Source organism: Electrona antarctica (assembly GCF_951216825.1).
Source record: "Electrona antarctica genome assembly, chromosome: 13".
NCBI lineage: Eukaryota > Metazoa > Chordata > Actinopteri > Myctophiformes > Myctophidae > Electrona > Electrona antarctica.
This window is the reverse complement of record NC_136794.1, coordinates 28,057,387-28,071,984: the sequence shown is the minus strand read 5'-3', so window position 1 is coordinate 28,071,984 and position 14,598 is coordinate 28,057,387. Positions and strand designations below refer to the sequence as shown.

The 14,598-nt window shown below is 44.6% G+C and overlaps 1 protein-coding gene across 1 annotated transcript; it reads left to right on the top strand.

Annotated features, from left to right (window-relative positions):
* Positions 1 to 1,158: 1,158 nt before the first annotated feature.
* LOC306935237 (rho-related GTP-binding protein RhoE-like) lies at positions 1,159 to 13,147 on the top strand. Its single transcript, XM_079518201.1, has 5 exons — positions 1,159 to 1,762; positions 2,029 to 2,116; positions 9,661 to 9,770; positions 11,142 to 11,267; positions 11,724 to 13,147. Exons 1-5 carry the CDS (start codon positions 1,655 to 1,657, stop codon positions 11,970 to 11,972), a joined length of 681 nt encoding a protein of 226 aa, XP_079374327.1. The 5' UTR covers positions 1,159 to 1,654; the 3' UTR covers positions 11,973 to 13,147.
* Positions 13,148 to 14,598: the final 1,451 nt, after the last annotated feature.

Sequence of the window (14,598 nt, the reverse complement as noted above, 5' to 3'; positions counted from 1 at the left end):
CCCCCCATTGGCTCAGGGCCCCTGTGCACGGGCTACTTGGCACAAGCCATAATTCGTCCATGCAACGTATAGGTGTGAGGGTCGCATAGCTGCCGGAACCTCTTAGTACTGTAGAATCTCTCAATGGACTACCACGGGCCCCCAGAACCACGGTAGAACAGTGAAGCTGCCGTTGCCTGGTGGTCACATCAGGCCCCCAGAGCAGCTGGCCAACGTTGAAGCTGCCAATACCCTACTGGCTAAAGCTGGAACTGCAGGACGTTCCGGGACGTTCATGGAGGTGGACGGTGTCCCTGACCTCAAAGTTGAGACAGCTCTCAACTTCCGCTCGAGCCAACCGTAGAGTTAGAATGGTACTTCCGGCAGACTTCCGGGTGCTTCAAACGCCACTGAACAACTTTCATTGAAATTAATAGAGGGGGGCGGGGTCGTCCAGTCTCTAGATTATAACTCTATGGGTCAAATCAGGGATTGCAATACTTCTGCATTTAAAACGCCACTGCGCATGTTTCTACCATTTGAAACCCTATAGTGCGCCTGCGTCTTCCGTATTTGAAATCAAGGAAAATTAAAGGAAAAGTAGGCTAGAGCGTTTCTTCCGGGTGCTTCAACTTTCATTGACATTAATAGGTGTGGCCGTGGCAGTCCATCCTTATTTATATTATAACAATAACTATGAGTGATAGCTTTAAGCATTTAAGACTTATATAGTGAAATTAACCAAGTTTTGATTGATCAAAACCATCAGAAACGTGGTACAGTCAGACATTAAGGATGAAAAAAAAGTCCAGGGGACAAAAAAATAAGTTGTTATGACATAAAGTTTTATGACATGCTGTGAGGTGATATTTTTTAAATAATGCTTAATCGTTATTTTACTGGATATCCGACCCCATCCCTCAAGGACCCGTGGGCCGTGGAGGTCCGTACATTGGTTTTCAATGCTCTGGGTTTATTTAAGTAAATTACTTAATATTAATATTACTTAATATTATAATATGTTGAAAGTGAAACCTCTTTCAAATCTTGAAAGTGTCTCTAACTCCTCCGGCCTTAAAAACGTTGAGGTCCGCATCAGTCATCATGAGGCTTTGCAACGCCCTCTTGAAATAGGAGAGTCCCTAATAGCCTACACAAACTCCTCTCAAACTAATGCGTCTGGTCGGACTAGGAGACAGAGAGAGACAGATGCTTGTGCACAGCACAGAACGCAGCACAGCAGAGCAGAGACACACGAACGTGGGATGCTGGGCAACTGTACCCGAGGTTATTCAGAAGAAGAACGTCACTCGTCACAGGTTTAGAGGTTTTAGCTTTTTTATCAGCGGAACAGTTTCAGCAGCATACTGTTAAGATTAGTAAGAGGCACGCGGAAAGTTGTGGAACGCGCGGTGATCGAGAATGCGATCGATTTATCACGCATACAGCCTATACAAATTGGAATCTATTTCAGGTGCCACCAGGACTGACTGACTGACTGAGCTGTGGTCGGAATCTAATGCAGCCTACTACTGGGATTTATATTGATTTTTAAAGTGAATGACATATAATAGGCCTACTCCTTTGGCTTTGGGAAATTGGGAATATTAATAACAATAGATAAGCCTATTTCGGCGACCGTACCTGATAGCCTACCATTCTACCCTGGACTATCATGATGGATTCAAACCCAGGCGTCAAGTGTAAGATCGTGGTCGTCGGAGACAGTCAATGTGGGAAGACGGCTCTGTTGAACGTGTTCGCGAAAGATTGCTTTCCCGAGGTAAGAAAGAACGAAGACACCAATAGAATTATAGCCTACAAACATGTGTTTAGAAATTATACACAAATTAATAATGTCGCTGTAGACCAGTGGTTCTCAAAGTGGGACCGGGTTCATCAAAATTGATACTTATTAGGCAGGCTACAAACTTGACAGCTATAGGCTACAAATGGAATGTAATAAAGTTTGAGAACCATAGTTGTAGACAATATCCTTGTTATAGGCTAATATTGATCCCCTCCTTGAATTGTTCCTCTATATTATAGGGATATGTTCCCACGGTTTTCGAAAACTACACGGCGAGTTTTGAGATTGACATGCAGAGAGTTGAGCTGCGACTCTGGGACACCTCAGGTAAGGAGACTGACAGACGTCACCAGGTTGCATGCATGGACATACAATGACATATTAAGGACATAGGCTGTAGGCCTACATGTTCGCAATGCATGGACCATATCTTGGACATTATTGGAACATTATGAATTTACTTTAGCCTACACATTACATTTGTTTGGCTTTGTACTAATGGATTCGTAAACAAAAGGTGCACATGGCATAATATATCAGACAACTTAACTTTACATTTTTATTTATACGAATAGTGGAAATATCTCAAATAATTGCGCACTTGCCATTAGGTGATTATTATGTAATAATTATTGTGAGATTTGTGACAGACTGTATGTAAACGTAGCCTGTGTGTAGAATTAAGCCCCGTGTTTGTTTACACGCCCTGCATATGGTTTATATGGGCTGGGTGGGCTTACTGACCATTGGATCTTTTTACTGGAAGTCTTTGGTTGAGACTTGGAGACTGACGCTTGCTCTGTGGAATGTTGGCTCCGAGTGCCTGTATCCTATCCATATCCATCCATATGCTATGCAGAGGAGCTACCATTATACTGTAGGTGGAATGAAAAGAAGCAGATTGTGTTGCTGATATTATACATTATCAGCATCGGAACAAATAGGCCTATGTGTATTTTATTTATTTATCTACTTTTTTATTTTTTAGTATTTTTTTTGTTGCAAAAGTCAGACTAAAAGTCAGACTCGATAAACTATTGAAGTAGAAGCTATAGCTGTGGCGAAAACAATCACACCCGTGTGAAGTGAGGGGCGCTCTTATCATCATACATCATCTCATTCTGGCCAGTCACAATTTGCGTCCTCACTTTTCCATCTTCACTCTTGTTCATGTTTGCATTTACACAAACCTGGAAAGCTGGGCATAGGGGGGGCTAGCACCCCTCAAAAAAGAAATTCTATAAAACTTTGTTGTACTCCATGTCTAAAGTGGAAAAAAGATATCTTTTTTAAAGTAGGCCTACCACAAATCCCCATAGCTCTGTATAAAGCGAACAAGGGAGTGGTCCAGAATTAGCCCATATCTTCTGGAATTCAAGGAATACTTAATGTTCACTCTGGGAGCTCGGTCTCACGTTACTTGTTTTACAAAGCCCCCCCCCCCCCCTCTAGACCCCCACTCAACTCAACACGTCTCTCCTGGGATCTCCTCCATACCAGCCCTGCAGGTCTGGAGGTAATTACCTCCTGTAGCCGGGCCGGGGGAGTGGGCTGTAAGCCCCCCTCCCCAGCCCTCCGCTGTTATATTGCCGGTGGTGGATGGGTGGGTTGAGAGGAAAAGTTTGGGGAGGAGATGGGGGGGGGGGGGGTCTTTAGGATGCCCCTCTGTGACCCCCAGCTGATTGTGTCCTCCCTGGGGGTCTGACCAGGGCATGGCTCGCTGATTACATCAGACATCAGGAAGAGCTGACGCGCACGCACACACTCATACACACACTAGGGTTAGCCCACATCTGAGACATTCCAGTGGTCCGCTCTCTCGTCTCTCTCTCTCGTCTACACCCTCTCACTCTCTCTGTCTCTCCCCCTTTCTCCCCATGTCTCTCTCCCTCCGTCTATTCCCCCTCGTTCTCCCACTCTCCCTCGTGTCTCTCTCTCTCTCTCGTGTGTCCCCCTCCCCCTCTCATTATAACACAGTGAGGTGATAAGGTAGAATTGTTTGGATAACCTTGGGCCAGAGTCTCTCTCTGACACATGGGTGTCAGCTATTATTTTCCGCTCCAGTCTAATGAAGATCCTGAGAGTGAGTGCTCCGAATTCCTCTCGTCAGTCGATGCATTTCGCGGCATCCATCCAACCATTTTTTATTCAATCCATTTCTAACCACATTTTTATGACCCTCAATCTACTTTTTCTGCTGACACCATTAGATAGACTGAAGATGAATTGCTACAGGCGACCGATGTCTTTACCACACAGGGGGGGAAGATAAAATACATTCACCTTCTGGTAGTCATATAAGGAGGTGGGGGTCCCCAGACTGTCCCCCCAAACCACCCACAGATGTTCTTGGCAGGCTCTATTTAACCGCTTTAGCCCCATCTATATGCAGTACACTACAAGCCTGTGAGCTTGTAGATCTGATATTTTCAAACAAAACATGTGAACTATATTTTGAAACATTTCAACAACACAAATCTTGTATAGGTGTTCCCTTCCCAAACGGGTTTTCAGATGTGGGTTCGCTGTCAAAATACTTTCATAATTTGGAGGTCCTTGACATGAAAAAGTCTGAGAGCCTTACTGTTGTAGAAGACCTTTCTGGAGCACACACATGACGAATGGCACCTGAGAATATAGCAGCGTAGTAACCCACTTCGTGGAAAGGTCACTGACTGTGGAACCAAGCTTTTAGCATCATGCCTTTTAGTTCCAACAATGGAAAATGTCAGTGGTTAGGGGCTGCGGTAACCCACACCCCTGAGAAAGGTCACGGACATATGTACAGGACGTAGGTCATTTCTCCTTAGGCTACAAAAAGTGATAATCCCAAACATGATGGACCCGAGGGTTTGAATATACCTCCAGTATTGATGCTCGTTAAATTGATAATTTCGAGCCTGTTAACGACGTATTCCCCATTTCATCTACAAGGTCACAAAGCATTGTGACCTTGCATTGTTAAGAGCTTGTAGATGTGCTATCTTTGCTACTTTCAAAAGATTTTAGTCGAGTTGATTTTACTCCTAGTATTGACCAGTCAGTAGGAGACTCAAGTCGGTCATCAAATGATTGGCTCAGGAATGCGACAAAAACAAGACCAATCACCATGAGTTAAAGGCCTCATGGGGTGTGTGATTGATACTCCTTTACCCATACTTTGGCTAGTTGGCAAATCCATGAGTCTCCTTGTTATTCCCTTGAAAAAAACCTCCACTCGGTTCAGATTCTAACGTTTCATCAGTTCCAACTCACAAACATTCCCACCACCATGGAATATCCCTCATACCGCAGTAAAACATGCGTATCCCTCCCTCCCTCATGCAGAGTGAGTCAGAGAGACATTTGGAATTGACGCTGCTATGGCCAGGGCTTGTGAAAATAAGGGCCCCCCGCTCTGTTTGTTTAACATACGAAACCTGACTCGTCAGACGTGAAAATATTTCATCATTGTTTACATCTGACCTTGTGGATTTTGAAAAAAGGTTGCAGAGGGCGGGGCTCAAATCACAGCACATGTTGAGGATCCAGATGGACCTCCGACGTGGTGCTGACCTCACTCAGTGGTGGGGAAAAAGTACTCACATGTTTTAGTGAGTAAGAGTCTGGAATTCTAAAAGTACAAAAGTATCAGTTTCGAAATGTAATGCACATATACCAAAAGTAGAAAGTAGGCCTACTCATTGTGCAGAATGTCCCATTTCACAAGTTTAAAATGTATCAATTCTTTCAAAAATAGACGATGCGACGCATTGTAAACTTGTAGATCTGGAGTGATGGGCCATCTGGACTTGATTTGTGTATCAAAACATCTTGGCTTTGGGGGGAGTTATAAAGTCACTTTGAACGTGTAATAGATCAGGTTCGGAGTGGTTGTTATGACTTCCAGTAATGTCGTTGAAATAGCATAGTTTGCCTCCGCATTCTTCTGAATTCAATGGGGGCGATTCAGTAAGCTCAAGTTATTCTATACTCTTTGTGTGTCAAAAGCCCCTTGGCGCGTCGCCTTAGCTAAAATGACACAAACCTCTGCTTGGGAAATAAATGACTATTTTCCTAAACTGAAAGGTAGCGTGAAATAAGAGACGGTACAATACATTATGAGGGCGCTCTCTCAGCCTGCACTGGATTAGTCATCTTATAGCCGAGGCGGAGCATCGAGTGTCCAACAAATTTTTGGCTCCGTTTTTTTCTCATGAAATCTAAGATCCACTCACATCTTCATCTTTGTGTACATCAGGCCGACTAGTCAGCACCCTGTCAGTTTCACTGTGATCCATGGGCTTCCTGCATGTGTTCTTGAAGTACTTCACAGTGGGGCCCCGCCCCACTGGGGGGAAACCCGAGACCACCTGAGTATGGGAAACAAAGTAATCCTCCGCTGGCATTCCTTCAGTGTGGGTACAATAGACGGGTGTCTTTACCTGCATCCAGGCAACGTGATCCGGTGAGAGTCGGGAACTATTACCCCCCCCCCCCCCCTCCTCCCCTCATTCCACTGTATCCGACCGCCATCAATGAAAACCAGTGGTGGAAAAAGTACTCTTTTTTTTTGTGAAGCAGTGGCGCCGTCAGGACAGGAAAAGTGGAAAAGTGTGGGGGAAAAGTGTGGGGATTTTTGTTGTTGTGTATTAGACACAACACAACAATGTGATTGTGCATTGTTGTGTATTAGCCCTTCTGACATCTTGATCGAGTTGAGACTGAGAGCAACTGCAGTTTACTGCATGTATGCAGCCAATACACGACAACTATTGCGCATGGAAACGGTGCTAGACCATGGCATGCACCAGCGCCGGTCGGGGAAAATAAATAAATAAATAAATAGACCAAGCATCCCCTAATAGTGCGGGGACTCGGGGACATTCAGACCCAAATGACTCCCCCTCTGGCACCTATACTGTAAAGTAAAAAATAAAATAAAAAAATGTACACCACTGGACAATAGGCAAGTATCTTTACCTGGATCCATGCAACGTGATCGGGTGAGAGTCAGGAACTAAACAGAACACCCCCCCCCCCTCCCCCCCCCCCCCACACACACACACACATTCCACTGTATCCAACCACCACCGCATCAATGGAAACATTCAGGTCACAACGGGTTACGTTTCAGGGCCGTTTTGTGTCGCCCAGCGCAGCCGTGAGCGTCGCAGTGCAAACGATATACGCCGTGTCTCTCGGGGACGACGTACTTTGCTCGGAAAAAATACCTCAGCAGATTTTGTGTTTTGGATGCCGTCTCGGAATGTACACCACTGTAATCCCAGGCATGCATGCCTGGGAATCACACGGTCATTGTGTAACGAACGGAGCATTGTCCGAGAAGGGAAGGGACGTTTTTTTCCCCTCAGCAACTAACTGTAGTTACAGACCAGTCTGAGTCACATGGCGTTGGAGACCGTGTTGATTTCCACAGCAAATTTTGATTTAGTTTTAGTGATAGTCTTTTGAATAATGTTTTATTTTAATCATCTAGTTTTACTAAATATTGGGAAGGGACGTTTTTTTCCCCCTCAGCAACTAACTGTAGTTACAGACCAGTCTGAGTCACATGGCGTTGGAGACCGTGTTGATTTCCACAGCAAATTTTGATTTAGTTTTAGTGATAGTCTTTTGAATAATGTTTTATTTTAATCATCTAGTTTTACTAAATATTGGGAAGGGACGTTTTTTTTCCCTCAGCAACTAACTGTAGTTACAGACCAGTCTGAGTCACATGGCGTTGGAGACCGTGTTGATTTCCACAGCAAATTTTGATTTCGTTTTAGTGATAGTCTTTTGAATAATGTTTTATTTCAATCATCTAGTTTTACTAAATATTGTAATATTTTAGTCGACTAAATCTACAGTTGATGTAGTCGACTAAAATGTAGCCTATTTTGTCAGGCCTTGATGGCAGTCGTAATGCGGTTGCATGCTGAAATTAGCAGATCCACAATGCGTTGCGTTGTGACCATTTTGAGAGCGCAACACCTAAACACGAAATCTGGTCATTTCTGAGATGACGTTTTTAACATTCTTACTTCGGCCTTCCTCAAACTCTTGATTCTGTGGGTTTGATGGTGTTGGGTGCTATAGAAATGATTCTCTGGGTTTGGTGCTGTATAGAAATGCACTCTACAAATAATAAAATCTGTCTTGACTTGTTGACACATTAGGAGCAGTCCCTAAACATGCATTAGCAGGGACTCGTTATTATATGTTGGTGTGGACCTGATCCAATGAGAAATGGTAGATGGGAGGGGCTCACTTCATAAGCCCACTTCTGTCACAGCAGCACTGAGAAAGAATGCTTTCAACAGCTCGTCTTCTGCGCACACCAAAGCACACAAATGTAGATGTATTTTTACATATACCAGATTAGGTTTGATTAATTTAGAGACAAACAGCACATTTCCACTTTACCACGTTATATTGTCGACATTCAAGGAGACAAGAACTTGTCTGAAAAAGTCTTGAAACACAGTTTGCGAAGTCACTGCTCCACGTAGGCCTACTGCCCCAATTGTATAATTAGAGACTGCACTTTTGATTTGGCTCCATCACTTGCACATCTGCCTTCCATGTTTTCTGGTATACGGAATCTTTGGATTTGACATTTCTTAAAGCAGTGGTTCTCAATTACTGTTTTATGTCAAGGACCTCCAAATTGATATTTGGCCGCTGACCCCCATCTGGAAAGGTTTTGTGTCAGGGATCCCCAGAAGAGATTTATGCAAAAAAGAAAATCCAAACAATATTTTTCAAATATTTAAAAAAATAGCAGATGTACAAGCTACACATCTGTTATTTTCGAGTGGTGCAGCCACTCCAAGGAACAGTAATGTCCGTCCCTCCCTATGTCCGTCCCTATGTCTCTCCCTGTGTCTGTATGTCCCTATGTTTAGGGTACCAATAGGGGCAAAATTGAGAGAGAGAGAGAGAGAGAGAGACAGATAGTGTTGCACTGTTGCCTGCTAATTACAATGTGGAGCGTGCATCATGCATGCGAGAGAGAGAGAGAGAGAGAGAGAACACTCTTACTTGTGTGAGAGAGAGTGTTGTCTGCTAATTCCCCCACACGGTAACTGTAATTTCTCGACCGTCTCGGACGCAGGGCGGCTTGCCGGAACCGGGCCGGCACCCTGGGCACGTTCCTGTGGGTCTGGAAGTTCCGGGGACTCCCCGGGGACCCCCACACGGAGTTGCACCACTCAGTTCACACGGGTGTGATTTTGTATAGCCAAAGTATGAATGGATAAAGTGGTCAAAATATATTGTGATCCTATGTTAACTACTTTTGGTGGGGACCCCCTGGAAACACCCCCAAGGACCCCACTTTGGAAACCAATTTCTTAAAGGAATACACACACACACAAGCTGTTGCCACACGGTCGAAAGAGCTGCGCACGTTCTCGGCTGCGCGTAGCTTAAAGCTTGAGTTTTTAGACAGCTGGTGGATGGAAATTAAGCTCCACCTCCGCGGAATTCTTGCGCGACGGCCAGATTCCCGGAAACGCTCTCCTCCGCTCAAGTCTTCAGCGGAGGTGGAGCTTCTTTTCCATCCACCAGCTGTCTAAAAACTCAAGCTTTAAGCTGCGCGCAGCTTAAGAAGTGCGCAGCTTAAGACCGTTTTGCGCTAAGGTGTGGAGACGGTGACACACACACACACACACACACACACACACACACACACACACACACACACACACACACACACACACACACACACACACACACACACACACACACACACACACACACACACACACACACACACACACACACACACACACACACAAAGCCTCTATATACTGTAGGTCAATCAGTGGTTTTGCGGATTTTGCTCCTGTGCCACAGTTGACATGGAGGTGTCGTTGGTTTTGCAGGTTCACCCTACTATGACAACGTGCGACCTCTCTCCTATCCCGACGCCGACGCCGTCCTCATCTGCTTCGACATCAGCCGACCGGAGACCTTAGACAGCGTGCTGAAGAAGGTGGGTGAACTTGTCTTAAGGATGCTTACTAAAGATGCAATGTTTTTTCCCGATACCGATTCAGATACCCAAAAGTTGCACATCGGTCGATACCGAGTACCAAACCAATACCAGTGTGTAATAAAAAAAAAGTGTGGTCAATCTGGGTTCCTTGAGGGGGTTCCAAATGGACCCTTGCAGGTCTGTAAATCTGAGAGCGTACAAATGGAACAAAAACTGACCTGCATGGGTCCATTTGGTTCCATTTGTACACTCTGTACACATGAGTCACAGAAATTGGGCGACCTTGACATTAAAAGGTTTGAGAACCACTGATCTAGGAATAAAAAAGCAGTGCAATATCAACTGAAGCATTTCAAAACACAAAATAATTGATGATGGTAAAATGACATCATCCGATGAATTGCATGTGGTATGGGCATGGCATATACTGTCATACTCACCAATACCAGCATATTGGGCAGCTTTTACGATAACTGGCATCGGAACAACTCTGATGCTGGTGAGTCTTGGTGGTGTGCTGACCCAATGCTGTGACCCCTCATTCACAGACTGTGTATGTCCTTTCAGAAACAAAAGTCTGGTCAAAGTCCAACGTTACACCAGTGAGAAGGGGTGGCGGACAGGAGGGGCGGGGGTGGATCCGGGGGGGTTACATATGTGGCTTATCCTCAGACTCTCTCACGTGAGGTCATGTGAGGTATTCCGGCCAGACTTTGTTCCCAGCAGAGTCCCAGACGGGGCTATTCAATGTAGGCTGCCCTTTGACCCTGTGTGATGTCACTAAAGCCTCGTGTAGTGTCATGTGCCAACTGAGAAGAGTGTGGTCAAAGAGGATGGGGGGGGGGTAGAGATGGGGGGCCCAAGCCCTGGAGGAAACATAACACAATCAGTGTTTATGTCGCTTGAAGCAGAGCAGACTATCAAACCTGCCCTCCATCAGGTGACAGTCTCTGGGCCAGTGGTGGGAAAAGTAGTCAGAGATTTAGTGGAGTAAAAGTAAACCTATAGCCTCCCTATTTTGGGCATGTATTTATTTTAGGTGAAATGTTTAAATTGTAAAAATGTCAATGCGCATTACATTCACCCATTCACACACATCTTCATACACCGACAGCAGAGTAAATCATGCCAGGCACCAACCTGCTCATGGGGAGCAATTAGGGGTTCAGTGTCTTGCTCAAGGATACTTAGACACTAACTCCCCTAAGTTAGGAGTACCACCATTCATTCCATCATAGCCGGAATAACAAACGAATTGGACCTTCTTTGCTAATCATTTATTATTTATTCTTTCTTTCTTTCTTCCATAGTGGAGAGGAGAGATCCAGGAATTATTATTTATTATTTCTGTCTTGCTTTCTTCCATAGTGGAGAGCAGAGATCCAGGAATTCTGTCCCAACACCAAGATGTTGCTGGTGGGATGCAAGTCAGACCTTCGAACAGACCTCTTCACCAAGGCAAACAGCAGACAGACCCCTGTGTCATATGATCAGGTGGGTGAACAACATGGAAAAACTTTACTTTTTATAGTGCTTTTCTATATGTGCCTACTCAAAGCGCTTACAATGGTCCATTCATAACTTCCCACATTCACACACCAATGGTGGCAAGCACTGGAGGCAATGTGGGGTTCAGTGTCTTGCCCAAGGACACTTTGACATGTAGACAGGAGGAGCCGGGATTCGAACCGCCGACCCAAGGATCATTGGACGGCCTGCTCTACCTCCTGAGCCACAGCCACCTATTATATATCTATTGGGTACCCATCTATTGGAAACCCAATATATATTTTGGGTACTCTCTCTCATATGTGGAGTACTATGTTTGTTTTGGTGGGTCCCAAGTTCAAGTATGATTATTTTGGGTGGTGGTGGCCCGAAAGGTTTGCGAACCCTTGATCTACTGTATGTTAAATATGTTAAATAATGTCTCTCCCTCCCCTCTGGCAGGGCTCCAACATGGCCAAGCAACTGAACGCTCCCTACATCGAGTGTTCCTCCCTGCAGTCTGAGAACAGTGTCAGGGACATCTTCCATGTGGCCACGCTGGCCTGCGTCAACAAGAACAGCAAGAACGTCAAGCGGAGCAAGTCCTCCCGGGCCACCGCCAAGAGGATGTCCCACAGCAGCCGAGGAGACCTGCCCGCTGTGGTCAAAGACTATCAGCAAACCAAAGCCAAGACTTGCACTGTCATGTGAAACGAGCGAGCGAGGAGATCGTTGCAGGACAATGCTAGCAGGAGAAGACAATGTGATGGAGATTTTTTTGCACATTTGGTCAAGTGTTTTTTTTTTTTTTCCTCCTCTTCTCCAAATGCCAACAGACGAACTAACAAATAAATGAGAGAAAAAGACTTTGGATCGAATTAACTTTTGGTCGTATATGCTATTACACCTATTTTTACCTGTACAAATTAAGTAGGATTTCATCCAACAGACCTCGATTCTCCAGGGCGTGGATACATTCATCAAACCACCGGGACACTCTGCTATTACATTTGTGTTTCCAAGCCCACCCACACCACTGGAAATAAAGGGTGCCAATTTAACTTTATGGGCGGATTGGGGCGCAGTAGCCATAGCCAGTCATTCATGTCTGGGGGAACAGGAATTCCTAACTTAATTTCTTTCTTAATACAATAGCTTCATTTTCTGAAGCATTAAACGGTACCATTAGTCTGGTGTTTTTGCTTATTTGTTTCTTTGTTTGCTTTATACCCTTTGGAACCAAAGTTTTTAGGCAGTGTGTTATGTGGGTTTGGGAAGTTAGGGCTACAACAGGCGGTCTTCAACAGGGGGCCCGAGACCCCTAGGGGGTCCTCAGAGTTACTACAGGGGGGCCACCAAATATTTGTGTTATAGGAAACTTTTTTATATTAACTGTTTAACGACTTGAACCCTAGTATCCATTTTCTGAGGGAAACATTATCCGAAAATAGCAGATCTACAAGCCCGTTGTAAAAGAGCGAGTTTTCAAATTATTGAGGGTAGGTGGATAACTTTCACAAACATTGACAAACAAGTCCACGGAACTATCTATGAAAACTATGAAGAAGTTTAATCTGCAGCACAATTACATACAATATGCATCTCTCTCTCAGCTAGGTGGTCCTTGGCCTGAAAAAAACGTTGAAGACCACTGGACTACACAGTTCGGCAGGGATGAGCAACTGGGAGAGCGTTACCGTGATATTTTAATGTTTACCTGAGCCCTGCATGCCATATGCTGTTCTTGGTTATTTACATCAGACCCTAACCCTTCAAGCTGTTTGTTCAAATGAAGTTTTAACTCTGTGAAACGGTGACCAAAATGGTCAATTTCAGAGCTGTTTTCAATGTGAAAATGTCGTTTATTAAAATGTGATATTTCTGTACATATGAGTTTATGTGTATACATTTGTGAGTGTGCTGACACTTTGGTGAATGTGTGTGAATTCTTTGATGTTTATCCTTGACCACAGAAGACCTCTACTGTAGCCCTTGATGACGTTTAAAGACATCAGAGGCTAGCTTTAGTTAAGCTGAGCCATTTCCCTCAACGGTAAAAGTGAATATATCTTCATATCACTAGCCATCAGAGGCCTCATGTTGCCATTGTACTTTCTCATGATTCTCAGCCTTATCGTGTTGGTAGAAGTTTGATCGTCAGTTGTGTTTTCTGCTGAAAATATTTGTCTGGACAGCTTGCTGCCTGCATGTGAATGCTGGCAATGAGAGGTGTATTGACAGTAATTGACAGACATTGAGTGTAAAGTGGGGGTTTCCAGATTATTTTGTGGGGTCCCCAGATGATTGGCTTAACACAAATCGAGCCATACACGTCCAAACACGGTTAAGAAAACCTCTCACTTTTATGCCATCCACGCGTTTGAACGTTTAACAGTCATACTGTACTTACGTCTCCTGTATACAGGCCCCGACGACACGGGCACCGGCAACCATCTTGGAATGGTCGAGAACAACACTAAAGAAAAAAAGAATGATAATCTGTGCTCCATAGAATCCCATACTGGCCGCGTTCTTTAGCGGGGTTTATCTCGGAATTGACTCTCAGATTTGGTGACATGAGAAAAAGTATAAACTTAGGATGCCACTAAAAGGCTAGGACATCGCTCCGGTTAGCATATTACCGGAGCGATAAATATGACTATTTTGGGTGGTCCCCAGTTCAAATATGATTATTTTGTGGGGTTGCGGCCTGAAACGTTTGGGAACTCTTGTATTAAGAGATCATGAAAGTATCCTTTAGCCAGGTGATCTTGCCTCTTTTCATGCACAATATAGTGCAGTGCTGCTGCTGTGCCCAGGTATGTTGCTAAGTGTCCCAGGGTACTGGTGCTGCTAGTCCAGGGACCAGGGTACTGGTGCTGCTAGTCCAGGGACCAGGGTACTGGTGCTGCTAGTCCAGGGACCAGGGTACTGGTGCTCGCAAGCCGGAGCAAGAGAAAATGAGTGGTCAGTATCATTGGATTAGCTCTTCTATGTCAGGCTTCCTCGTCTCAACACAAACATTCTGGCAGAGGGTCCGGCCTGGTGTTATGATACTCTACTGTGTAATCATCTGCTTAATAATGCTCTATTTCAAGCCGCAATGAAAGGTGAAAAGCAGTGTGAAAAGCAGCTACGTTGAAATATATTTGCGATTTGGATTTTGCCTGGGTCTGGTTTACTGCTATGGGGATATCGTACAGCCCATCTGGTCACAGTAAATACTGCCTCTTCACACACCATTACGTCCTGTGTTGAGGATGAGAGAACCTCAAGAAATAGGTCTTTATACTTGAAGTCTGTAGCCTAAAGAAATAATCAAAATAATATAATAATA